We start from the raw sequence: 25818 nt of genomic DNA, 5'->3' as shown, positions 1-25818 counted from the left end.
CTCACCCGGAACACAACACAGCATCTTTTTGGGGGGTTGTCCTGCGCAAGCCAGGAGCTGGATTTGATGATTCTTGTGGATCCCTTCCAGCTCAGGACATTCTATGATCTGCAAGGCCTGGATTATTTAATTTAATGTTTTAATTACACGGTTTGCTCTTTTCACAGTTATGCTCGTCCCCAGTGCAGTTTTGAGTCTGCCCCAAGGTCAGCTGCTGCTTTTCAGTCCCGGGCTGAGGAAAGGATTTCTCCAACCTCCCAGCCAACCCCAAGAGCCACGTGCCTGATTTAGATTTGGACCATTTCCTCACCCTCAAAGAACCCATGGATTGCACCATCCAAACCCAGGGAAGAAAAAATAAAAACACTCCTGAAAAGAAATGGAAAAATGGAACATAATGGGAAGGTTTCCTAAGAGGCACAACAGCAGGGCAGGAGAGGAGCCAGAACATGGACAGGTGTCAGCCCTGGCTTGGTTTTTTAGCTTACCTTGGGTTTCTTTTCATCAGCTTCGGTCCCTTCCTTGTCAACACGACCTGACAGATGGAAACACACAGTTACACCTCTTGGGACTGGTCACAAACTCCAGAGATGACAACACACTGCTGGGGGGTGTTCCCTGTCCCTGCTCTCCCTTAAACTCAAGGCTGTTCTTGGAAATGTGACGAAGTCACCATCTCTTGCAGAAATCCTTCCACCACTCCACATTCCTTCTGTGGTAGCAGATGATCCCGTGTTAGTCAGCACTGGAGACCAGACACACCAACGAGGGCTGTGAGAGCATTTTGCCCAGATTCCCACCCAGTTCCTGCAGGATCCATCCAGCTCAGGACAGAAAGTTCCCTTCAACGCTACACATGGATCTGTGAAACACCCACTTGTTCTAACAATCACATAAACGGAGACTCCAGCTGAAGGGAGCCCCAGTCCAGCAGCGCTGTGATCTCATTCAAGGGGTTGTTCAGCTGGCATTGCAGAGCACTTTTATCCCTGGCTGCGGTTAATTCCCATCTCTCCTGACAGGCTGCTCTCCGCCTCCCAGCACGGTGCCCCTTCCACCTGGGTCAGTCTAATTAGGAGATTAGAAACGGGGAGGAGATAAAGTTTGGACTACAAGGCACTCATAACAAAGCCCTTTTCCCCCCCATCTTCAGCTAATTGGGAGGAGAAGCTGCTGCTAATTCTCCCCAGTGTTGGGAAACTTGTCCTGGGGGATGAGGCCTTTCCTGATGACATGGACAATGCTGTTAATCCAGCACTGACCCACCCCGGAGCTGCTGGATGCACCACCCCTCCCCAGTTCAGTTAAACTGCACACTGGAGCAAGGCTGGAGCCAACGGCCGCCAAGTGTCTTTGAAGGGAAAGACCATTAAATAATTAAACTTCTCCTAGTGATTTAGAAGCTGGCTGGCCCTGGGCAGTGCATCCCCACCCCACCGTGGTTCCAGGCTCCAGTGCAAGCCATGCCAGTGCCCTGCAGCACACGAGCAAAGCTTCCCACTGCTGATCCCAGAGGGAACAACGAGAAATATGTTATGAGCTTTAGCTCCAGTGGAAAAAGCTCCATCAACAATTTCTTTGTGAGCCCCGCGCAGCAAAGAGCCGCAGACCCGGCAGCATTCCCGGGCTAATGGGAGCAGCCAAGCCAGCCTCGGGAATGTGGATCTGGGGGAAAAGGCAGAGCTCCCCCCAGGACGTGGCCTGGAGAGCCAGAGCTGAGGTCCAGCACGGTGAGGCACCAGTGTCCTGCTGCCCTGGCCCGGTAGCACAGCTCACAGCACCACCTGCCCTCGGCCTCTGAGCTGGGCCCTGGCGACATTCCTGAGCCCAGGAGGGGTGGGAAAAAGAAAGGAGAGGTCTACGGGATGCTCGTGCATTTAGTGGTGAACTCAAACCTTTGCCCAAGGCTGCCCTCCCAGCCCAGCCCAGCCCCACACGCTGTTCAGATGCCTCCAGACAGGCAGGCAGCTCCTGCTGAACCCCCAAAGCCAGGATGGTGCTGGGACACCCCATCCAGAGCGGGGCTGGCAGCAGGATGCTTTGGAAGAGCAATGGACATGCCTGGCAGTGGGAAAAGGTCCTGCTGGCTGCAGACCGTGCCTCCAGCAGCAGTCACAGCGGATATTTAAGGGGAAAGTACAAGAAACAGGATCAAGGTGGGGGCTTTTCCGCGGTTAGACCTGCCATCCCTGCCTTTTTCCTCCTCCCTCCTCTCTAGGAAAGCCGATTCCAAGAGTTATTGGATCAGACATGCAAACCAGACGGCACGTGTCCTGCCGGAACAAGCTGCACACGCCAGGTGAGCCCCACTCCAGCCTGCCGGAGCCACGTCCAGCCGTCCTCGTCTTCTCTGGGAAGGTGCCAGGTGGGACTTAAGGCGCCCACCCAACAGATCCAAGGGAATCAAAGCAAAAACAGGTGAAAAAAAAGCATGATTAGGGACAGGCCAGCACCATGCAAGGGATGCGGAACCGCGGCGCGAGGGTCTGGCAACCCAACCCGGGATTAAATCAGGAGGGAGGGCAGGGAGGGAGCAGCAGCAGCGCCGTAGGTGTGTCACAGCACAGCTCCAGGCCATTTCCAAGCAGCAGGAGTTGAGGTGGCCCCAAGGTGCAGTGCTGGGGCAGGCAGCCTTGTCGGGAGGCAGGCGAGCCCAGGGCAGCAGCTGGAGCACACACACCTTTGAGCAGAGGGACGCGACTGGCCTTGTCTGCAGCCAGGCCACCGGGCTTCCTCCGGGGCGTGCGGCGGCCCCCGGCATCCGGCACCTCCTCCAGAGGAGCATCTTTGTCCTTCGCCGCATCTTCCACCTCAGCAGGGCGCCTGGCTGCTTCGAGCGCGGGCCCAGCACCTCCTCCCTCCTTGGGCTCAGCCTCTTTTGGGGACACACTTCCAGAAGGCTCTGACAGGGTCACGTCTCCTTCTCCCCCCAGCAGCTGTCGCTTCTCCTCCCGGTCCTGTCCTGCTTCATGTGACTCAGCTTCAACCACAAGCGCCTCTCCTGGGGTGTCTCCGAGGACACCTTTGGTCTTCCCTCCATCATATTCTTCACGAGTTTCCTGGGCTGGACACGAGCCCTTTTCAGGTCCCAGAGAAACACGCCGATCCACAAGGGAAGGCAAACCCTGTGCAGAGGTTTCATCAACATCCCGGTCCTCATCCCTCTCCCGTCCGCTGGAATCTTCTTTTAACGGGGCTCTGGCACACAAAGGAGATGGTCCCTCTTTACGGTCACCTGCGCCACCTGCTCCTGCCAGGCCCTCCGTCACAGCACGGCCCAGCTCTGGCTCCACACCGACGCCTTCTCTGCCTCCCTGCTCCCACAACTCACGGCTGCCTGCGGCCGCTCCGGAGCCTTGGTACATGTCCAGGGGGATTGGGATGGTGACCTCGATCCTGGTGGGAGCTGCTGCCGCCGGAGCCTTGGCTTCGCGGGACACGGGCGGCTGCTGAGGCCCCAGGCCCTGCTCTGGGGGCTGGCTGGCACCCTTTGCTGCCTCTCTCACGCGCTCCCGAGGGCCAGGCTGGAGCTTTGGAGAGCTCGGCTCGCCTGGAGTCGAAGACGTGGGGTGTGAAGCATGGGCAAGAAATTAGCACAGGCATGTCAAACATCACGTAACGGGAGAGATCCAGGATTTGACTGGCAGTGGAGAGACCAGAGCAAGTCCCACCCCGCCCCACTGAACAGACAACTCGCTCCTACAGTGGCTTTTGCCTTTAAAGAAACTCTGATCCCCACGGGAACCAGGAACGGCCACAGAGGTGGGAGACCAGATTCCTGCCTGGACCTGGCTCGGAGGAGGCCGGGCTCACCCTGCACTCCATGAGCTGGTTTAGCTGTAGAGGTTTCCAGAAGCCAAGGACATTCCCGTCTTCCCTAACACCCCCACTGGACTATCACTTTGCTGGTCAGTGCCCGCCTCTTCTTGCCTCACGGGCAAAGGGATGAAGCCAAGACCGACTTGGTCTTTCATCAGTGTCCTCTCCATTTTAAGAGAATATCAGAGTTAAGTGAAACAACCACACAAGGACCTCGTATGTGACGGCTGAAATATCCCAGGACAAGGCAGAAAGGGCTCAGTAAAAATCTGGTGAGAAACAGCACTAAAACCAGGGCAGAGTTTAAATCAATCCCTCCACTAACAATCCTGATTTCTTTTCTATAGTGGTGCCACTATTTTGTATATCGAAGAGCTGACAGTCCAAAAACCACTGGCCAGGCAAGTGAAGGTTTTATTCTAACTGCAGGGAGCAGAGTGCACAGAACTGTGCTCATCTGTGTGTGGAAAGCAACAACAACCTGAATTCTGCCCTGAGCTGAGAAGGCAAAACCCATTTACTTCTGTAAAAGACACGGATGTCTAAATGCACTAATGGAGCCGTGATGAGGAAAGATACTGCCCAACTGGAGGGATTTGTTATGTTTACTGCACAGGAAACTGCTTCACAAAATGGCTTTTCACTAGGATTTGAAACAGCAAACTGAATTAGTGCTGTGGTGTACAGTGCAGGCAGGACAGAAACGTCACGGGGAGTCTCAACCCCCAAGTCTGCCCCATGGAACCAAGCCAGCGCTGGGAGCTTCGGGAAAACCAATTTTCCATCAAGTCTGAACTGAGGAGAGTCAGGAGAAGCTTTCCAGGTAGCCACATGGTCCCTGGATAACTTTCAGCCCCTAAGCAGACACATAATTAATGCTGTGAGAACACTCTCTGCCCACTGTGTCTGCCTTTGTCACTCACATTCCACAAGACTGGGACGAGGAGAAAAATCCCTTTATGTTGAAGACGGGGTATGAGTGAGTAGGTTTGAGTCCTGTTTTACATTAGAAAGACACAGAAATTAAACAATTTGTGGGTTTCATGTGTGACAGGCAGGGCCTGCACTGCCTCTGTTCAACCTGAGCAGCTCCTCTGGCCACAGCACACCCCAGCTCTGTCCATCAGCTTTTCCAGCCTGGAGAACGCCCTGGTTTTGGAGCTGGACAGACAAGCACCATGGCTTTGGCCATGTGAGAGGGAAATCTGGGGTATGAGAAGCTGCAGCTCCCTAAAATGAGTATGTTGGAACGTTCCAGGTGTGCATGGCCCTCCTCTGCCAGGAACAGGGAGAACTGCACAGCTGCTGCGCAGGGCAGAGCTTTTCCTCTCAGGACAAAACTCCCAAGCCACCACCAACCATCTGCACACGTGGGCAGCAACACCTGGTCCCAGGGACAGAGGATTCACCCACCTTGGGTGGCATCTCCTGCAGCGTGGTCCTCCAGGTTGGGAGTGGCTCCTACGCCCGCCTCTTCAGCTGCTCCCAGGTGGGAAAAGAAACAGGGAAAAACAGGATCAAAACAAGAGCAGTTTGAGCATGTGCCTGGGGAATGAGTTCACCTCCCTGCTGAGGCTGCCCAGCAGGATGGGCAGGATCTCTGCTGCACCACGGGCAGGGCAGCAGCAGAAAGGAAATCTCCCCACAGTGATGATGGAGCTGGGTAGGTCTGTTCAGCCTGTGCTGTACAGACCAGAGGAGTGTTTCACCAACTTCCACACATCCCAAATGGCAGGTTAGTACAAGCTCTTCCAGGCGGAAAACAGGCTGTTAAGGAGCAAGGAATCTTGTGGATTTATATCCCTCTCCTACCCGCACCTGGCCTTTACATGGCCAGCAGCACCGTGAGTGTCTCTTACCTGAGCTCACCTTCTTGGTGTCTGTGACCAACCCGTGAACCCTGCCAAGGCTGTGTCAGACCAGCAAATCCAAGCCTGATACAAATCTAGAGAAATGCTGAACTTCGGGACTACTGGTACATCAGAGAAGCAAGGTTTTCTTCGCAGTGAGGATGCTTTGTCTCCACCAGCACTTTTTCAGCTGATTCTAGGACTACTTTCAAACTAGCTTAAACGACTATATTTGAATGCCACAGTTCTCCAGTCAATCTAGGACTTCTTCTGTTCTCCCCATTTTTTTTCCAAGCAGTTCAGGACACACTGGCTCCCTGGGACAGTCAGATCTTGCACCAGAGCCTCCGTGTTTCAGCCCAAGGCTCCACCAGCAGCTCAGGGACTGGATGCAGCACAGAAATTTCACTGCTGTGAGTTGTTTCAGTGTTTGGCACTGGCAGAAGCTCTTTTCTACCCGCTGCTTTTCTCAGGTCCTGCCTAATGCTTCCAGGGAAAGCCACTGGCTACGGCACAGGGGACACGTCCTCATTTTTCGCACACAGACCTGCCCCCCCAGGTCCTGCTCTCTCACACACAGCACTGCCACAGTCACTCCCTGCTCTGCCTCTGACAGGCCCCATCCTTCCCTGGAAAACCAGGCCCAGGTGCAGTGGCTGCCCACAGGGCATTCAGGCTGAATTAGCCACTTCGCTTCCTCTGCATTATCCTTAAAAGCACTGCTGCAGTGGCCTGGTTTTCACCTGCTGCCACTCCAAAGACGCGGCGAGGGCTGGGCAGAGCCCAAGCGCTGCAGGACAGGCTCCGAGGGGCTGCCAGGGCAGCAAGGACCCAGACCTGCAGCTAGGAGCCTGGAGGTGGGAGCCCAAGCCACCACGGAGACACTAGAAAGAAGGATTGCCAGATGTGGAGCACAGAAAGAGAGAAGAAAAGGCTGCGAGTTTCCCCCAGGATGGGGAAGGCAAGAGGACAACTCCAAGTGAGGAATTACTTGGAGAAGGAAGCAGCGTCGGGAGCAATGTCCCTGTGAGAGGTTTCGTGCTGTTGTCTCACAGCACCGACCAGTCCAGCTCTCTGCTCTGCCTGCAGCAAGAGATGAAGCTGCCCCTTGGCGTCCCTCACCTGTGGTTCCTTCTGGGATCTCCCCGTGCTGTTCCGCACCACCCTGATCCTCGTGGTCTCCTTCCTCCACTAAAGGTGCTGTGGCATCTGAAAAACAACACAGCTTTCACACAGCTGCTGAGAGGCAAAGCCCTCTGGAGGCCAGGGTGTGCCTGAAGAACTTCCTGCACTCGGCTCCCTTCCTTGAGCCACTGCAGCTGGTGGAGGGCACAACAAAGCCAGAACCACAGGGACACCACGAGCTGCCCCCCTGCCACAAATGTGCCACAGCCTGCTCCCTACGCTTCTGAAGGCTTTGCCTTTTTGTCCAGAAATCCACCAGTAAAACCAGCCCTGGTGCCTGATGCACAGGCACAGCAGTCCTGCACGGAGACACAGAACAGCTCCTGTGGGACCTGCACAGAACACTCCAGTGTGGCTGCATCTGGGACAGAGACACCTGGCCTCACCTACCAGAGGGGCGTCTGCTCACGCTGGCAGTCCCAATCCAACTGGAAGGCAGGATAATATCCCCTCCTGCACCACAGGCGTCTTATGTCCTGATTTCTTGAGGCACCTTCCCGACAACCACTCAGCCCACGCCTCCAGCGGGACAGGGCTGGGGCTGCTCAGCATCTCTGCCCACCCTTCCTTCCTTCCAGAACAATTCTGCAAGCTAAAGCCTCTACCTCAAGTCTCCAAAGGCAGATTCCTGGGATCAAAGCAGCCAGAGGAACGCAAAAAGTGAAGGCAATTACAACAGTGAGCAAGTCCCTAGACCGCTCTGGAATTAGTCTCTCTACCCAAAAGACATCCAGGACTTGGGGAGCACAGTGACACAAACCTGTGTCACCCAGCACAGGCTGCACTACCGGGACCTTGCAGTGCCCCTGGAAAGCCTGCAGGAAACAAACCACAAACAACTCCCTGAGGTGTAACGAACAATTCACCTTTCCTGCTTTCCAGCCCACTCCGCACCTTCAAAGCTCATTCTCTCACTCTGCAGCACGGCCAACACCACCAGTGATGAGACTAACAAAGAGGTTTCTCCTCCTGAGAAACGCCCCCAGGACACGGCTCGGGGAGCCCGTGGCGAGGTTTACCACGACCCCATCCACCATGGTTCCAAAGCAGAAAGTCAAAGAGCTCCCACCTTCCGTAGTTGGGGTGCTCTTAGCGTCAGATGTTTCAGAAACAGGCTCATCCGATCCATCATCGACTGGAATCTGAAGGGGATAGCCTGGAAAACATTCAAATACTTACAACAAGTCCTTGGCTATGAACTGGGGCCTGGGGGTTACCAGATCCACAGCAGCAAGAAGCTGCAGCTGCAGAGTAAAAACCACCTGAACTAAAAGCAAGCAAAGCGTGAAAATGCCAACCAAAAGCACCAGTGTCACCACCAAAAGGAACAAACGGAAACCCATCAGCAAAAGAAAAGCCCAGTGAACTGGACAGGCAGAAACAGCAAAGCATGGCACAAGCAGGCAAGGAGATCTCAGCAACGTAAGGAGGAAAGATGTGCAGCTTCTAAGTCACTGTTGTCCTCTCCCTCCCAGAGCAGGCTGAGCGCTCCCAGGACTGCAAACCAGCCCGGGGTTGTGACGGGGCTGCTGCAGGACAACGTTCTGTGCCAAGAAACGGTGGCAAAAGTCTTCTGGAAGAGCAGGGCAAGAGGCAAGGGTGCGGGCAAATCAAATAATGAGAGCTGGAAAAACCGATTTTGGAAAAGAAGAAGCGAAATCCCTGGGACCCTGAGATGTGTGGAACAAGCTGAGAGGAGCTATCGGATTGCAGTGCGCTGCAGAGCCCGGGATGGATGGAGGCTGTGGAGTCTCCCCAGGACAGAGGCCACCCATTGATCTGGCCTAAGAGGTGTCCAGAGCACCTCAAGAAAAGGAAATTAAGATGACGTTTAAATGGAGCACAGCCAGGAGTGAGTCCCACCAGGTTTGCTGGCGCTGCGTGGGTTTCCAAGCTCAGTTGTGGAGCATGGTGGAATGAGAAAGGAAAAGCTTCTGGAGAAATGCAGGTCTGAAATATGGCGAGGAAGACTCTAGCATGGCCCCCACTCCCAGAGCTGTCTGTTCAGTTGTCCCCAGGCCCCTGTGCAGGTGAGGAAAGCAGGCAGCAAGCAGCATCCTTGAGCTGTGACCCCAAATAAAAGCAGTGCTGTGTTTCCGTAGCAAACTGAGGAGTGAACACAAACACGCACTTGCAAAGCTGCAGCGGTGGGATCGCCCCTAGTCTGGGTACCAGGGCTTATTCTGCTCGTGCTGGGCAATCCATGAGCAGCATTTTCCTGTGACTGTGGATGTTGGAGCGTCTTGTGAGCTCCCCACGGTGCCCTGGCTGCAGCCAGCCGACCCAGAGCGTCCTTGCACACACACTGAGGGCTGTCCCCCAGGACCCCTCGCAGCACCACGCTGCTCTCCCTGTCCCTGCTTAGCCCAGCAGCGGGTCCTTCACCACCTCCTGGACGTGCTCACCTGAGGAGAAGTGTTTTTCCTGGCCAGGTGCGTGATCCTCCATCATGGTGCTGTCCTGAGGCTGCTCTGCCACCTCTCAGCAAAGGTACCTGAAAAGGAGAGGAAAAACTAACACCCATTAGGCAAAAGCTGACACAACAGGAGCAAAGGGAAGGTCTGGTCATTCCTGCACAAGCAAAAGCGTGTGCCAGTCACTGCATCCCTCACAACAAACACAGGGGCAACTCCTGCCAGCTGCCTTCAAACTCCACGGGTATTTAGGGTGTCCCAAGGAAAACGACCACCCCAGCGCACCCAGGACACTGCTCTGACACAGTTTTGCGCCAGGAGATCCCTGTGAGCAGCAGGCTAAGTGCTGACTGCCTCCTGGTGCTCCAAACTCTGCGTTTCCCAGTTTAACCAGTCTCCCAAGAGATGTATGTGCTGGTGAGGTGTGATGCTGCTGTGGGGAGGGATCCTTCCATCCCCGTGGATACACCCAGCAGGGACACACAGCTACCACAACACACTCATCATCTTAAAAGCCATCCAAAAATGACACATGGGGGGAAACCAGGACAGTGCAGAGACGGGTTTTGGACTCTTGGAGAAGAGGGTCTCACTCGATGGTGGCTGTGAGGGGCCAGCACAACCCCTGTTTAACCCCAAACCCTGCCTGCGGGGCTCAGGGAGCCCCACCACGGCACAGAGCAAAGCAAACAGGTCTGGCCACGGGGCTGGAAGCAGAAAGGTGCCAGATCTCACCGTTGTTTTTCGAAACTGCATCGATCTGCAGAAGGAAATGAAGTCTCCAACAAGCATTATGTGCCCCCCGGGCGCAGGGCCCTGCTCCCCGTGCTGGCTGGGCACGCAGGGCTTTTAGCTAAGAGCTGATATAATTACAGCCATTGGCAGTGATTAATAATCGGCTATTAGTGCGATCACATGTTTGCCACGACCGAATCCTGCACAGGAGCTCAGGTTACCACCAGCAAGGGGGAAACTTGTGGTTTGGTGTGCTGGCAATAAATTAACTGGATGTATGGAACCACACAAGAGAAACTCCAGGGCCAGTAACCAGATCTCTCACCCAGCTTTTTTTAAGCCTTAGCAAGATGACTCTGCAATTTAATTACTGCCTTAGACAGCTACAGAGCCATTTGACAGGGCTGGAGAACCAAGGAAGCTGGAGAAATTGCACTGGAATGAAACCACCCATAAAAATGGAGGTATAAAATAGGAAAGAATTAAGTATCTAATTTCTGCTCTAATTGGTGGCCCCTAATTATTTGGACATATGGGCTGCCCTCCTCCCAGTGCTCAAAGGATCATATTGATTATATCCAGGCCTCATCTGGCTGATGCTTGATATTATTTACAGCACTGGAATACTAAAATACGGTATTAACCTAGTGCAGGGGTCACAAAAGCAAGCTAGGCACAACCATGAGTGTGAAACGGCACAGAAACGTGCTGCTCTGGTGTGACTGTGTGCGTGCCCCAAACACACTGTGGGACTGGGTACAGCGGCTTTCCCAAAGCCCTGCCCCTGTCTGCGGCAGGAAAATGTGGCTGGCAGCAGCAGTTCCTGCCCCCTCACCAGCAGTGCTCCCCTCTGTTCACTACGAACCTCCCCGCAGTGACACCTCTCCTTCCCAACTGCACATCCAGGGCAAAACACAATCTGCTGTGCTGCCTTCACACGAGGCTGTTTCCTCACTCTGCACCCTCTCCTCTCTCCCTCCCAGGGGTTTTTTGGAGAAGAGCAGTTAAGTGTCTCCCCACATTTAGTCCTTCCTTGCCCCTGGACAATTGCCTGGGGCACCACCCAGAGCGGACTCCTGGTCGAGGGTTTATGTGCTGGCTCCACGGACAGCATCCCCCACAGGGAAGACCTTGCACTTCTCCTGGCCATGCAGAGCTGCAGCCCTGGGTCTCCTGGGTCTCCTGGCCATGCAGGGCTGCATCCCTGGGTCTCCTGGGTCTCCTGGCCATGCAGGGCTGCAGCCCTGGGTCTCCTGGGTCTCCTGGCCACGCAGGACTGCAGCCCTGGGTCTCCTGGGTCTCCTGGCCATGCAGGGCTGCAGCCCTGGGTCTCCTGGGTCTCCTGGCCACGCAGGACTGCAGCCCTGGGTCTCCTGGGTCTCCTGGCCATGCAGGGCTGCAGCCCTGGGTCTCCTGGCCACGCAGGACTGCAGCCCTGGGTCTCCTGGGTCTCCTGGCCATGCAGGGCTGCAGCCCTGGGTCTCCTGGCCATGCAGGACTGCAGCCCTGGGTCTCCTGGATCTCCTGGCCATGCAGGGCTGCAGCCCTGGGTCTCCTGGATCTCCTGGCCATGCAGGACTGCAGCCCTGGGTCTCCTGGGTCTCCTGGCCATGCAGGACTGCAGCCCTGGGTCTCCTGGATCTCCTGGCCATGCAGGGCTGCAGCCCTGGCGCTGCAGCAGCGCAGTGATTCAGCACAGGCAGCGAGCTGCTGCAGGCAGGGCTGCTGCTCACCTGCTTGCACTGGCCAGTGCCAGGGCTCTCCAGCACAAAGGAAGGGGCAGGGCTGTGCACAGGAGCTGGGGATGCTGTTCCCTGCCCGTGCTGCTCAGGGACAGGCAGGGCCAGCCCCCACTGCCACCACGATGCTGCTGAGGGGGCTCGGGGGGATGCAGCCATTAATTTTTCAGAGAGGAAGAGCTGCCTTTCTGTTGCAGGGAGAAAAGCACGGCCGAAAGCCAGGGGTCCGTCAGTGAAACACCCCGTGGGACCCTGGGAGCACCCCAAACCTGGCTGCAGCTCAGGGAACACCCCCAGCGCTGCTCATGTGGACACAGCGATCTGGGGCCATGCCTGGATTGCTCTGGAGGGCACAAACATCTCGCAGCAGATGAAGCCAAGGGATGGGGAGGGAGGGAAAGTCTCAGCTTTGCCTTAGGTTTCCACTCAGGTAACGAATTCATACGACCAAAGAGAATTTAAGTCTTATTAAAATGACGTATTCTAGATCCGAATTCTCAAAGATGGAATGAGAATTCTGAAAGAAGTCCATAATGATAATCCTCTTTGTTTTTTCTTTTGAGTGGGGGAAGGGGAAATCCCTCTTAGGGAAAAACAACATCAAGGGGAAAAAAAAATACTCGAAGATATTCTTAAAAGTGTAAAACCAGCCCCGCCTTGAAGCAGTGGTTCAGTGATGCATAATTAGAGCAAAGAAAGCTGCACAGAGATAAACTTGAACAGCACCCTCTGCACGGCAGATAAACACAAACCCTCCAAAGAACCTTATCCATCCCCGGCAGAACTATTCTCCTTAACCAGGGACACTATCTAAAAAGCAACAGCCCATCCCATAATTACCAGCTCCTCCAAACCTCTCACCTTCCAGACCTGGAGCCCACCTGGCGGGAGGAGAGGCCTTGGAGGAGTCACCTGGAGCCGTGCACACAGGCAGCCCGGAGGCAAAGGTTTTGCTGCCAGGGGCACGAGGAAAAGCCAGTTTCAGCCCACCAGCACTGGTGTTTGCAGCCCCAGCACCACCCAGTCTGCCCAGCAGCAGGGTTTAACTGGTGAGAGCCTGGCCAGCTCCTGCCACCATCACCCCGTCCCCACCCCTGCTGTGGACAGGGACACCTTCCACAGGAGCAGCTGGCTCAGGGCTCCGTCCAGCCCGGCCTTGAATGCTCCAAGAGATCACAGAAGGGATGGTTTGGGTCGGGAGGGACCTCAGAGCCCACCCAGTGCCACCCCTGCCATGGCAGGGACACGTCCCACTGTCCCAGGCTGCTCCCGGCCCCAGTGTCCAACCTGGGACACTGCCAGGGATCCAGGGACACTGCCAGGGATCCAGGGACACTGCTGGGGATCCAGGGACACTGCCGGGGGTCCAGGGACACTGCCAGGGATCCAGGGACACTGCCAGGGATCCAGGGACACTGCCAGGGGATCCAGGGACACTGCCAGGGGATCCAGGGACACTGCCAGGGGATCCAGGGGCACTGCCAGGGATCCAGGGACACTGCCGGGGATCCAGGGGCACCGCCGGGGGTCCAGGGGCACAGCCCAGGGGACACGGCCCGAAAGGGACACGGCCCAGGGGACGGGGACCAGGGGACAGGGACCAGGACTGGCCCCGAGCAGGGCAGGGACGATCCCGGCTGGGTCCTGCTCAGTGCCGGGATCACAAGGCCGGCACCAGAGGCTCGATTTACACACCCCGATCCCAAAATAAACCCGGCGCCGGCAGCGCTGCCCGCGGGTGGGTGCGGGGGGCTCCTGCTGCACACGGGTGACAAAATACAGGGAAAAAGGACATTTCAGCAGCAGGGGGAAAAAAAAGGACATTTCAGCAGCCTCGGGAGGTGCTGGCTGCATTGGCACTCCGGGGCTCATCCCTGCAGCTCCACCCTTCATGCCAGACACAAAATACCCACCAAGAACCCACAAAATACCCACCAAGAACCCACAAAATACCCACCAAGAACCCACAAAATACCCACCAAGAACCCACAAAATACCCCAGCGATCACCCAGGTAACTCCCAGGCGTGGCCAAGCAGAGCCCCTTGGCTATTGTCTTGCACTCAGCATCTTCCTTCAGCGTTATTTAATCAGAAAGGGCACAAAGCGCACGCTCCCGCTGCTGAAAACGAAAACTCAACAAACACGAGCGAAGTGTTACCTCTGAAAGGTGATCAAACACAAACAGGCCTTTAAATAAAGCATCATTCTGCCTGGATTACTTAATTAAAACAGAGTGACAGCACCGTGAACAACATCAGCCCGAAAGGCTGTTCATAATTCATAAGCAACTTCCTTTTCATCTCCTTTGTGTACTTCTCCAAGTACTGTTTTCCCCAGAAGCCGACAGAGGAAGGAACACGGACGATGATCTCATTAATTGCAGGCACTAATATGCAGCGAGCTGAGAAATTACACGGAACTTCAGGATATCCAGTCAAGAGGACAGAAAACTTATTTTAGGTTGAAAGACAGATAAACGCCTTTTGGAGCAATAGGACAGAGTTGCAAAAGAAATTGTCTCAAAAATGCATGCTTTCTTTTTTCTTTTTTAGGATTTTTCCATATTTATTATAGTTTAAGTAACTCCTTGGAGGTCTGAAACCTTTGCTCCTTTCTCCAGGGGCTGGATACTTTCCAAAGAGACATGAGATGGGTTTGGATTCACAGCAGAACGGCTTCTGGGGCACAGCAGTCTCAGCACAGCAGTAGGGACATCCATTTTCTGTCCCTGTCACTCCATCCCCCTGCCCAAAGTCCCTCTCGGACCAACACAGCCCTTCCAAATCCAGGCTGCTCACGGCCAAGAGCTCTGTGAGCTGCTGCCAGGGGTCACCACGGGGGTCTCCGGAGCAGGCTCGTGGCCAGAGAAAAGCCAAGGAACACTCGCATGCTCATAAGTTCCTCAGGGTTTGCTGAGAATTAAACTAACAGAATTTGCCATCCCAAATCAGCTTAGGCCCAGTTCAGCAGCTGCCTCGGAGCAGGGTAGCAATTAGAGACCAGATTATCCAGCACAAACCCCCGGCCCGAGCTGCAGCACGGGGGGAATGGGTTTGTCTGCACGTCTCCCTCTCTGCCCAAATAAAACAACTGTCACCTGCGGCACCCTCACCTCACCCAAAACCTGAGCACCTCCATTTCCACCTCAGCACCTCCTGTCACCAAACGGACCTTCCTTCCCTGACCTTTCACCCCTTCTTACTCTCCTCCTCGCTTTTGGCTCACTTTTGTTTTACCTGCCCAAACCTTTCCCAGCCCCAGTGCAGAGCCCACCCTTCCCACCCCGGCTTTCCCCGAGAGCCTTTGAGGGCGGCCACGGCCCAGGGAGGTGCTGGCACTCCCCGTCACCCAGCTCGTTCCATGATATGATGCCAAAATCAGGCTGTCCCTAAGTCCACTAACTTTAGCTAGATTAGAGCTCTGATCAGAAGGGCTTACGCGGCAGCAGAAAAGGAAGCAAGAGCAGTTTTAAAGGCCGCCCCGTGCGCTCAGCAGGCTCTTTGTGAGAGAGGGGAGAGAAGCCTCTTTGGCAGGGATTTACCGCGCTGCCTCGGGATTTCTTCCCAGCCCCCTGCTACAGCATCCTGCACTCGTTTCGCTGAGCCCCGAGATGGTCGATGGGGAGATAAGTTCTTCCTCCCCAAAATCCCGCTTGCTTGGGAAGCTTTTAAGCAGTTGGACACGTAGAGCGGATCAGAGAGACAGCAGATCTTATTTACCAGCTAATTCTCTTTGACTCTTCCCATCCCAGGCTGAGCCCAACATGCTGCAAACCACAGCACCTCCCCTGCTGCCGGTCTGAAGGCAGGCTCCACAGCTCTCAGGCTTGTAGCAGTCATTATCCCCCTAACAGAAAGTGCTGGAAGGCTGGGATTCCCCCAGCACTGCCTTTCCAAGGCTGGGCTCATGCCCAGATGTGGCTGCAACACCAGGCAGAGTCCAGGACAGTGTCACAGACTGCTCCCCCAGCCTGCCCTCTGCCACCAAAAAGGATGGGGAGAGGGAAAAGAGGGAAAAGAAGTTCCCAAAGATGCCCCTGGAATCCTTCTGAACTGGGACAACCGATGGCACAACAGCTGTTCTGCCCCATCGAGTGATTGCTTTACCTTGGCTGGCAAACGACACCATGAGGAGGCAGAAATGGCTTTTCTGAGAGACTGCATTGCCTGAAGAAAGAAAAGCGGGCATCCATCCCCACTAACTGAGCTCCCCTGCGTGGCTCACGTGGAATGAGGAGGGATGAGCCCAGGAGGAGCAGCAGAGGACAGACCCCTCCCAGAGCAGGCTGGGGACAGGAGCCTGGCAGGGCTCACCTGCTCTGGGGACGGCTGCAATCTAACAAACACAGCACAGTTCCTGTGGCCAGCAGTGTCTCATGGCTACCACAATTTTCTTCATTAATACGAGGTCAGAAACAAGCTGACAGAATTATTTCATGCTCCAGTGGGTACCAAACCAGCTCCCAAGGCAGGGACAGGCTGGTGGATACAGGATCACCCTCCTCTCCCTCAGTACAGCCCGTCTGGGAGGGCACTGAGCACTGGCACAGCCGTCCTGAGCTCCCTGCAGTGCAATTCGGCCCATCAAAGAGCTCAAAAACACCCCAAAAGTCACTCTGTCAGCCTGAAACACCCTGACAGGGACGGGAGGGTGAAAACACCCACCCTGGCTGCTGAGACAGCAGAGCTGAGCTCCCAGACAGGAGCTGGCTCCGGCTCACCGTGTGATCCATCAAGGTGCCCGTGGCAGGCTGGGAGCAGGCAATCCTTGGGAGCAGCTCTGCTGTTCCTCCTCACGCAGCAGCTCCGTGTCACAGCCCAGAGCTCTGAGCACAGCCCGAGCCCTGGGACACAGCAGGGGAAGCACCCAGAGCCCACAGAGAGCAGCCCCCACCGGGAGCACAGGGCTGGGGACATCCCTGCCGTGAGCCTGGGCTCAAACACAAGCCCTGGGCCATCCGCAGGGTGAACACACTCTGCCCTGCCGGGGTTAAGCTGAATGTTCTGCATTTAACTGCAAAAACTGCAGAGTGCACTGCGAGGAAACCTCCCCTGCAGTGCTGCACTGCCTCCCTGCCAGCCCCGGGAATCTTTCCTGTCTTTGCTGCAGCAGCAGCAGCAGACAGCCACCACTTCTGTGGCACAGCGAGCCGGGGCCCTGGGGACAGGGCTGAGCCTTCCTGCGCTGGGCAGGGCCACATCCTGCACTCCCCAGGACCTGCTCCAGCCCCGGCCGCACGTCAGCCTCCCTCCCCAGGCTCTCCGTGGGCAAAGGCAGATGATGCTGCCGTGTCTGGTGCCAGGCTCAAATGATGCTGACACCGAGATGAGATCAACAATGCAACCAGAAGCCTCATAAATTAAAGAGAATTTTGTGAGAAGAAAACTTCACCTGACCTGTAAAAGGACTCGGAGATTTGGGTACTCGCCTTCCACCTTAACCAAGTCAGCAATGTCTGTGTGCAGGGCAGCACCACAGGAGGGGCCCAAAACTCACGGTGAAAAAAGCAGGTTCTTCAGAACAGCAGTTGTGGAAAATACCAAGAGAATGAGGCCCTCAAACACCGGGCAGAGCAAGGCTGCAATCGGCCAAGGCAGGCTCAGCCCACGGTGCTTCCTTCCCTGGACCAGCAGCACTGCCCCAACACCCGCCAGGAGCCGGTTCCAGGCACCAAACCAACAGAAACTGAGCCCCTCACAGGCAGGAATCGCACGTGACAGCAGCACCGTGGGTCACCTCACGCTGATTTTGGAGCAGCAACACGACAAAGGGGGAAAGTGCCAGCACCAGCCATCACCCAGCCGCACCTGAGCCCCTCCAAGTTTTGCCTCAGGCTTGAAAAAGATACTGTCGAGACACAAGGTATGTGTTTATTGCTTACTTTGATCTCAGCTGCTCCTCATCCTTTGATTTCACAGTGCTGACAACATTTGCTGCACCCTGACAGAAGTTCTGTGAATATTCAACGCTGCCACAGTAATGAAGATATTAAATATGAAAGATTCTTCATGCCACAGCTCCAGTCTAGTGAGCGGTCCCAGTCAGAGCAGATGCGACAGAACCAGCAGAGCCTTGTGGCCACTAATGTTGCAGGAGATTTTCTCAGGGCAAGGAGAACATTCTTCACGGATTGGGCCATCATTTCTAGAGTTATTTTGAGCTGTTTCAGCACATGGGTAGAAAATAAAATGATGACAACGGCACCATCTGCTCCAGCTACTGTCACGCCACCATGGCTGGCATGGCTCTCACAGAAGGCCTGTCCCAGGGGAAAGCCAGGGCAGGTGAGGCTCCCCGGGGATCCCTGCCCTCCTCCTGCAAACACGTCACATCTCACCAGCTCTCGGGGCTCCGGCAGGACTGTGCTCACCCCAACAGTCACCGTGCCACCAGACCAGGCTCTGCGACGCCCCTTTTAGCTCCTGTCTGGCCCTGACGAATTATTTTTGTTTTTCATGACTCAGAGGCTCTTCAGATGAGGTCAAAAGTCACAGTGTGTTTCCTGAACATCATCTTTCATTCTTCAATGCCAAAAGACAACAAACAATAGGACATTCATCAAATGTTTCTGCTTTGCTTTTATGTTGTTGCGTAACAGCAGAAAGACACTGTCTCCTAAAATGTTCACAACCGTATTTACTAAAACTGAAAGCTCCATTTTTATATTAAATCTGTATCAGGTCAGTAAGAAGATAAATCCAGGGGAAAAAAAACCAAACAAACAAACCCTAATCTGGAAGAGCTCAAGAGAGAAAACAAACAAACAAACATCGGGAGGAGAGCTGAGGGCAGGGATGAGAATCCTTCATTTCCTGACAGGGAGGGGCAGGACCGGGACACGCCAGCCCAGGGGAGGCAGGTGGGCACCCCACCAGGGTCACAGGGAGCTCCAGCCCTGCTCCCAGGAGTTGTTGATCCCACCGCCCAGGGGCTGGCGAGGCACCAGCGCCTGTTCCTGCTCGTGTTCCGCACACCGCGACATGAACAGCGAAGGACCTGCGATGGGAGAGGGTTCTGTCTCCCCACACCCTGCACACGTTCACAGAATCTGAGAGCCAGAGCTCTTCCCTCCAACACAAAAACCCAACAGTAGCTGCATTTGTACCTTCATTTCTCCCAACAAGGGAGCACAGTTTGTGCTGAGGCACAAGACAAACGAGGGCTCTACAGTAAGGGTGAACAGCAAATAAAAACCTCAGTACCAAAACATCCCTACTGAGCTCTTGGATGCCTCTCCCCAGCTGGTCTTTGCCCACTTTGGGCCACTTGGGATGACAATCAAGCAGCAATCTGTCTTGCCCTGATTTCAGTTTTACGGGGCCGATGAGCAGATTCGCAGCACAAGCAGACGCAGGCAGTGTGACTAAGTGACAACCCACATGGGAACACGGACCATAAATTCAGCCAAAGAGTTGCAAAACCATTAGTTCCCCTCCTAACCCAAAGGCGAAAGGAAGAGAAAGTTAAAAAAAAAAAATAAATCCATAATCCACATGCGTTTCATCCTTCCCAGGAATTAGCCCAGTTGGGGCCAATCTTTCTTCTCACGGGGATGAGGGAAATTGTCCGAATTTAAGCCTGCCCCAAGTCTTGGAATTCCGGCTCGATCTTCCCATGCACATTCGTTAAAAATAAACGAGGTGCAATCAGTCTCCTCGGGGATTTTGCCCTCTTTCAGCTCGAAATGCAGCTCCGCTGTCACATGTATGACATGTACAAAAGGACCGCCCGCCTCAGAGCTTCACTTCTGCCTTAAAATAATCTCGCTCCCACTCTCGGGTTACCAGGGCTCCATTCATGTTCCGCAGGGTCACGGGCTCTCTCTCAACCACTAAAACAAAGGCCGCAAGACACAGGGCTGCTGGTGTGCCAGCACTGATTGTTTTTATCGCGGATGAATGGAGCCAGCCTGCTCGGAGCGGCTCTGACCACACCTAAGGCACGGCTTTGTCATCCCTTACCCAGCGAGGCAGGAGCCGGGAGCCGCTCTCCCGGCAGCAAAGGAACCCCACCGAGCCCAGAAGCTTCGCCCACCCTCCGGAACCGCCCGTTCTCACTGGTGAGAACCATCCACGGCTTCTCTCCTGGCTGCAGCACCCAGTGCCGAGCCATCCCCGCTCGCTCAGAAACCCACACCCGCCCAGCTCCCTCCTGTGCCTGGTGTTCCACCGGGGCAGCGCTGCTCACCTGCGCTCAAACGCTGCAACCTTCTTCTGCCTAAGAACTTCGGCACCAGGAGGCTCCTGGAGCCCAGGGGGTCCAGAACTCCTCTGAACGTGAGCAACAGTCGCTAATGAAACCTGCTGCGGAGCTGAGCACGGACCTCAGACAGCCCTGACAATGAACGCTATTATTAGACACAAAAGCAGTGACATATCTGAGAGATTAGGCATTAATAAGTGCCTTCACATTAAAGAGTATTCGTTCTTCACCTGCTGCCTGGAGGAACCTGGGGGGAGGGAGGGGCTGGCAAAGTAACCCAGCTACCACTGAAACGGGGAAAAGCAGAACTCCTGCTCCAAAACCGTGAAATAAGGATGCAGCTCAGCAATGCTGCAGATGAGAGATTCCCGATGCTGGAATTCCACACCCTGCAGGGAGCTGGGTGCCCACCTTGCCCTCAGCAAGCCGGGTCGCTGAGCTCCTGCCCAAGGCAAGGGCCAGGCAAGCACCAGCTCGGAGAACACGGAGCTGGGGCTGCCAGGCAGGGTCTAAACTGGAAAAGCAAGAGGGCAGGAACAGGAGAGATGGGAGAGGAAGGAGAGCAGACAGGACAGCACCCCAGGTGTGTGCAGGGTGCTCGGATTTGGCAGGTGCCCAAAGATGCTGCTCGGGATGGGAAGAAAAGCGGGGAGCACCACGGACTTCTCCTGCTCACAGCTGCTCTTTCTGGATCACCCACCCACCCCACAACCCTGCAAGGCCCCACAAACCCCAGAGTCAGTCCTCATTTTGGTTCCAATACCCTCATTTTGGTCCCATCCTCTCCAAATCTGGTCTCCCAGACAGTGACTCCAAGCCGTGCCCCAGCTCGTGCAGATTTTACCCGCTTTCCTTTTTGCCCCCAACAGCAACATTTACTACTTCTGCCTATTCACGCCTGCCAGGCTCTCCATTATTACACCGGGAAATGCGGAGGGAAAACCGTGTAGTTTTCTGTCCAATTTGGAGACGTCCATTGTTAAAAGCTCCCTGTACAAATCCCTCCAGGCAGCTCCAGGCAACACCCTTTGTCATGCTGATGAGGCGGGAGGTAAAACCACATATAAGCAGTAACTTCAGAGGGCAGAATTTGCTCAGGGTAAAGTTTGCCCTTGAATTCAGAGTCAGCGGGAGCTGGAAAATCAACCACAAAAGGCAATTCTGACTCTGGATTAAATCCCAGCTTTGGGCTCACTAACACCACGAACTACAGCTACCAGCAGAGAGCAGGAGCAGCTCCAGTTCCCTCACAGGTCTCACCTTAAAGCACACAGGTAACTCAATCCCAGCAACTCTCACCCCACCACATGCAGGATCTGTAATGAAACACTCGGCTCCTGCAGGGAGAGAGTCAGCACTTTCTATCAGGTGGGTCAGCACTAGGGCAGGAACACGAGCCACGTTTCCAAATCTTACATTTCCTTTACTTGTGACCACACCAAAGTCAAGCACTGCTCCAGATATAAATGTCGTTTTTGTACAAAGGCTCCTCACACAACCCTGAGCGGCCACAAACACAGAGCAAGCTCCAGGAAGGAATCCCTCCAGATTATCCCTTCTCTCGGGACAGTCTCCTCTGGCACCCCTTCTGTCATTGCTGTGGTCTCCAACTAACACAGTGACCCTGCAGAGCAGGAACAGCCCCTTCGCCTCTGCCCGAGACTCATCCTGGGAGATCCGCAGCAAGCAGCCAGGACGAGCCTTGTGTGCCCATCACTCGGCCTCTCATCTCGAGTGTGACGGCCCTGCTCTGCCTGTGGTTTGACTGAGAACGTGCACAGCTGGCCAGCTGTGCTCCCTGCACCAGGAAGCTCCCGTGAAGTGACACTTCCCTTCGCAGGAGAAGGAGCGGAGCTGCTCCTGAGCACCGCACACGCGCTCCGCACTGAGACCAAGCCAAGGCAGCCGGGATATAAGTAACCTTTAACCAAAGAAAAGATGAAATGTTTCCTAGGACAAGGAACAATTTTACCACTCCGAACACCTCCCCTTACTTGCCCAATTTCAACTTCAAAAGTGCAGCCCTGCAAACACTTCCTTGCAGTGCACAGAAAGCAGTTGGTTTATCTCGAAAGCGAATCTCCAGCCCTCCGCAAACAGGCTGAGCTGGATGTCCTCAGGACTCACAGGAGAGGCTTCTTTCGATTTTTTGAGTCATTTACAAACACCTCATGGAATTTCATTCTGCAGCAACTGACTTGAGACGCTGATGAAATCCATCTGAAATTACATCTGGCACTTCCAGGCAGACAGCCCGGGGCAGGAGCTGAGAGGGAGCCACAAAGTGCAACGCTGATAAGTGGCAGAAAGCCCTTCAAAGTCTCACACGTGCTATTGAAACCCCTCAATACAAGAGGTTTCATCACCTCTCTTTAAGTGCTGAAGAGTTAACAGGGCCCTCCCTGCCCCTCAGGACTGCACCTCATCCCTCAGCATCCCACCTCAGCCTCTGTCCTTCCCGTGTGCCTTGGAGCATCAGCTCCAGCTCACCCAGCTCGCAGAATCATGGAATATCACAACGATCATCGACTGCCACTGCTGCACAGGACACCGCCGCCATCCCACCCTGGGCCTGAGAGCACTGTCCAAACACCCCTCAGCTCCTGGGGACAAGCCCCTCGGCCTCCCCAGGGCAGCGGTGGGACAGTCCCCCGCTCTGGAGGACAGCACTGAGGGAAGGCAGAGGGGCGAGGACAGACAGGCGGTGACACTAGAACTGCTCCAGGAAGAGAGGTCAGGGCAGGTAGAGCGGAGAGGCCGCAAAGATGGAAATAATTAGCCCAACTGCAGCAATAATCCCTTTAGCTTAACAGAAGGTATCCCCCGGTGCTCCCTTTCCTCGGGTATTTAGAGACACTGAAAACAGGAGCCACACTATGTGTTATGACCACCTTTACTAATTGGTCTGCTAGGAAAGAAAAGGGGAAAACCGGTGGATTGATTTCTGAGGAGAGAAAAGCTCATTAGACTTGCAAAGAAAACCCACTCAAGTCTAAAGGCACAGATACTTCTCCTCCAGACTCCAGTGTAAACCACACATGCTTTCCACAGGCACTTAAAAAAACCCAGCCTACAACCAGCAGATTTCAGTGTAAAACAAAGCTCCAGCTCACAGATGGAGGAGGGAGATCCATCCTGCTGCAAGAGAGGCTCAGATTCACCCAGTCCCTCACAGCAGAGCTGTGCCCACTTTAAAAACCTCACAAGGGGTTACCCAAAGGGTCCCAGTTCTGCTGCACCCAGCACTTCCCAGGGTGACCTGCAAAGACAACGTCCCACCCTCTCTGCCCCAGACCACTCACCCTAATCCTCTTCCCAGGCCTGCTGCCAGGTGAGTGGGAACATCTCCGTGCCGCCCTGCAAGATCAGCAGCCCCAGGGACTTCTGCAACTGCTTCCTTTTCCGTCTCCACAGGCAGGCAGAGCCCCACGGCATCCAGCATCGCCCAGTTTAACGATGAGCACCCCCAACCCCAAGGATGTGCCCCTGGGGTGAGCCCCAGGCACCAGCCAGCCAGCTCTGGAGTCTGAACACCACAGCCAAGTGAGCAGAGCCCCTGAGGTAGAAAGAGATTACACTGCATTGGCAGAAAAACCTAGAAAGCCAGCCCAGCTCTGCTGCCACTGCAGCAGCAGGGAGAGGCTCTCAGAGAGCTGCTGCTCCTCTGAGCTGGGGCTGGGAACAGCCAGGACGCCGAGCCGGGGCTCCCCCTGCACCCAGCTGCAGGACAGGTACACCAGGGAAACCATCACCTCGGGGGTTCACAGCCCTGGCTGCCCTAATACAGCCAGAGAGGCACATTCTGCCTTAAGAAAGGGCTCTCAGTGCTTTTCCACAGACTCGTGGGTTTGCAGACCTCAGAACGAGCCAGAAAGCACCAGGGTTGGCTGCTTTACCTGCGTGCACAACCACAACCCACTAAATTCCTTTTAAAGCCTGCTGCCACATTCCAGCAGCCCCAGAAGGGCTGTCACAAGGGCCAAGGCACTGCACCACATGTCTCCACCTCTCAGTCCAGCCCCACACCTCAGCACAGCCAGCACACAGCCAACCCGCAAGCTGAGCAAACTGGAAAACACTGGGAGCCAGGTGGAAACCAGTGCCCCGGATCTTCCTTGACTCATTCATCAAGTGTCAGAGCATTCCTACAGCTAAATTAGCAGCGCTGCCCCAAAGGACACCAACACCACAGCCAAGCCTCATCAGCACACTGGGCTGACAAAATAAGATTATTCTGCTCAAGACAAACTCAAATCCACAGCTTTCCTCCAGCTTTTGAATAATCTTGCTTTTGGGAAGAAAGGGACCGGCCACCCTGAGCATTTCCCCTCAGACAGTGCCTCAAGATCCAATTTTCCACGCTCTGCCAGCCAAGAGGGATTTGTCTGGAAGCCTGGGGTGGGCACAGCCAGCACCCACCTGGCCAGCACGGGATGCTCTGGGCCCACAGGGATGCTCTGCTGGGACCAGCAGCCACAGCTGTGCTGCAGGAGGTGTCAGGACAATTTGTCACTCCCGTGCTGATGAAGGCAGGCTTTCAGGAGCTTCAGCACCGGCACCAGCTCAAAAACATTTCCAAGGTGGCTTTTCCAACAGCCCCACAGTGCCACGAAGCCCACGTGGGGACACAAAGGTCAGCAGGGAGAAATTTGCTCCATGCCTGCTGCTGCACCCTCAGGACCGCTCAGCAAAGCCCAGCAAGGTGGCACCCAAACACTCCCAAATCCCACGCCTGGCAAAGCACTGGAGAAAAGCCTGTGGTGCTGCACGGATCAAGAGCACTCCACGAGGAACACGGTTCTCTGAAATGCAGCAGAGGAACACAAAAGGCAGAAGATAAAAGCACCCACCTCACCAGCATGCTACGAGCATCCCTGACTGGCTACACCCAGCTCTTCCTCATGGAGAAAGGGCAGATACAGCGTCACATTTTCCTCATTTTTATCCTACGAGGACTGGCCAGAGGAGCAGAATTTCCCGCGGCTTTTGGGGATGAAATGACAAAGCTACAGCAACCCCTTTTCATATATAAAACACGTGAAATAAATACGTTTGCTCGGTCCTCCTGAAGCTGCAGTTCTTTAAGCACAAGAGGGAATGGGACAGTTGGAATGGAATGCCTTGGGAAGGCAGAGGCTGGAAGCAGAGGGCGGCAAGGGGATACAGAGGAGTGGAAAGGGTGAGCAAGACCGAATTAGAAGCCTGACCTGCAAATACTTTACACAGTGCTGGACAGAGGGAGACACGCAAAACCTGCATGTGCCACCTGCAGGGACTGGAGCCACCCCTCCTGAGGGAGCTTCCCACAGGGCACACAGAGCTCCCACCATTTCTATCCTCAGTTAATCCCTGCCAATGCAGGATAAACATCCCTATCTGATCTGCAACACCATCTGCGGGATGGGCATCACATTTCCCCAGGTCTCAAGGAATGAACCCCACCTGCATCTTGTTCAAAGAATGAGAAAAATGCAATACTTTAATCAGGTGTGAACCATCTGTCAGTGAGTGGATCCCCACCCCTGGAAGTGTTTGAGGGCAGGTGGGAGGAATGTGGTCTAATGGAAGATGTCCCTGCCCGAGGCAGGGGGGTGGAACAAGATGGTCTGTAAGGCTCCTTTCAACCCAAACCATTCCATGATTCGATGTTCAAATCCTCCGCAAACTACACGTAAATCAGCCAACACTTTGCTTTTCTCCTTAAGCTGCTCATCTTGGGGTGAAAATCGAGCATTTTGTGTATTAAGAGGGAACAAAGCATAACTGGGTTAGACAATTTCTTACTCCTAGAGAGAATGAGATTTTAATATTTCTCCCCTCAAGAGCAGCCTGCAAACGCCCAAATGAGACCTGCTTTCATTGACCACCAAAA

The 25818-nt window shown here is 54.8% G+C and overlaps 1 protein-coding gene across 24 annotated transcripts in view; it reads right to left on the bottom strand.

Moving 5' to 3' along the window:
- Positions 1-25818, bottom strand: part of MAPT (microtubule associated protein tau) — a 41924-nt gene that overhangs the window by 14432 nt on the left and 1674 nt on the right. For 13 of the 24 annotated variants that reach the window (XM_066204861.1, XM_066204865.1, XM_066204870.1 and 10 more), the window contains exons 2-7: positions 9260-9348; positions 7924-8010; positions 6792-6878; positions 5233-5298; positions 2681-3550; positions 489-535 (exon numbers count right to left, since the gene is read on the bottom strand). In XM_066204861.1, the coding sequence (XP_066060958.1) occupies positions 489-535; positions 2681-3550; positions 5233-5298; positions 6792-6878; positions 7924-8010; positions 9260-9305 (1203 nt within the window). In that variant the 5' untranslated portion in view covers positions 9306-9348. The remainder of the gene's footprint in view (positions 1-488; positions 536-2680; positions 3551-5232; positions 5299-6791; positions 6879-7923; positions 8011-9259; positions 9349-25818) is intronic. The other 11 variants (XM_066204876.1, XM_066204883.1, XM_066204884.1 and 8 more) reach the window with 4 other exon arrangements.

The sequence above is a fragment of the Chamaea fasciata genome, unplaced genomic scaffold, assembly GCF_029207755.1.
Source record: "Chamaea fasciata isolate MVZ Bird 193981 ecotype frontalis unplaced genomic scaffold, bChaFas1.0.hap1 SCAF_27, whole genome shotgun sequence".
Lineage (NCBI taxonomy): Eukaryota > Metazoa > Chordata > Aves > Passeriformes > Sylviidae > Chamaea > Chamaea fasciata.
This window is presented reverse-complemented; position numbering and strand designations above follow the sequence as displayed.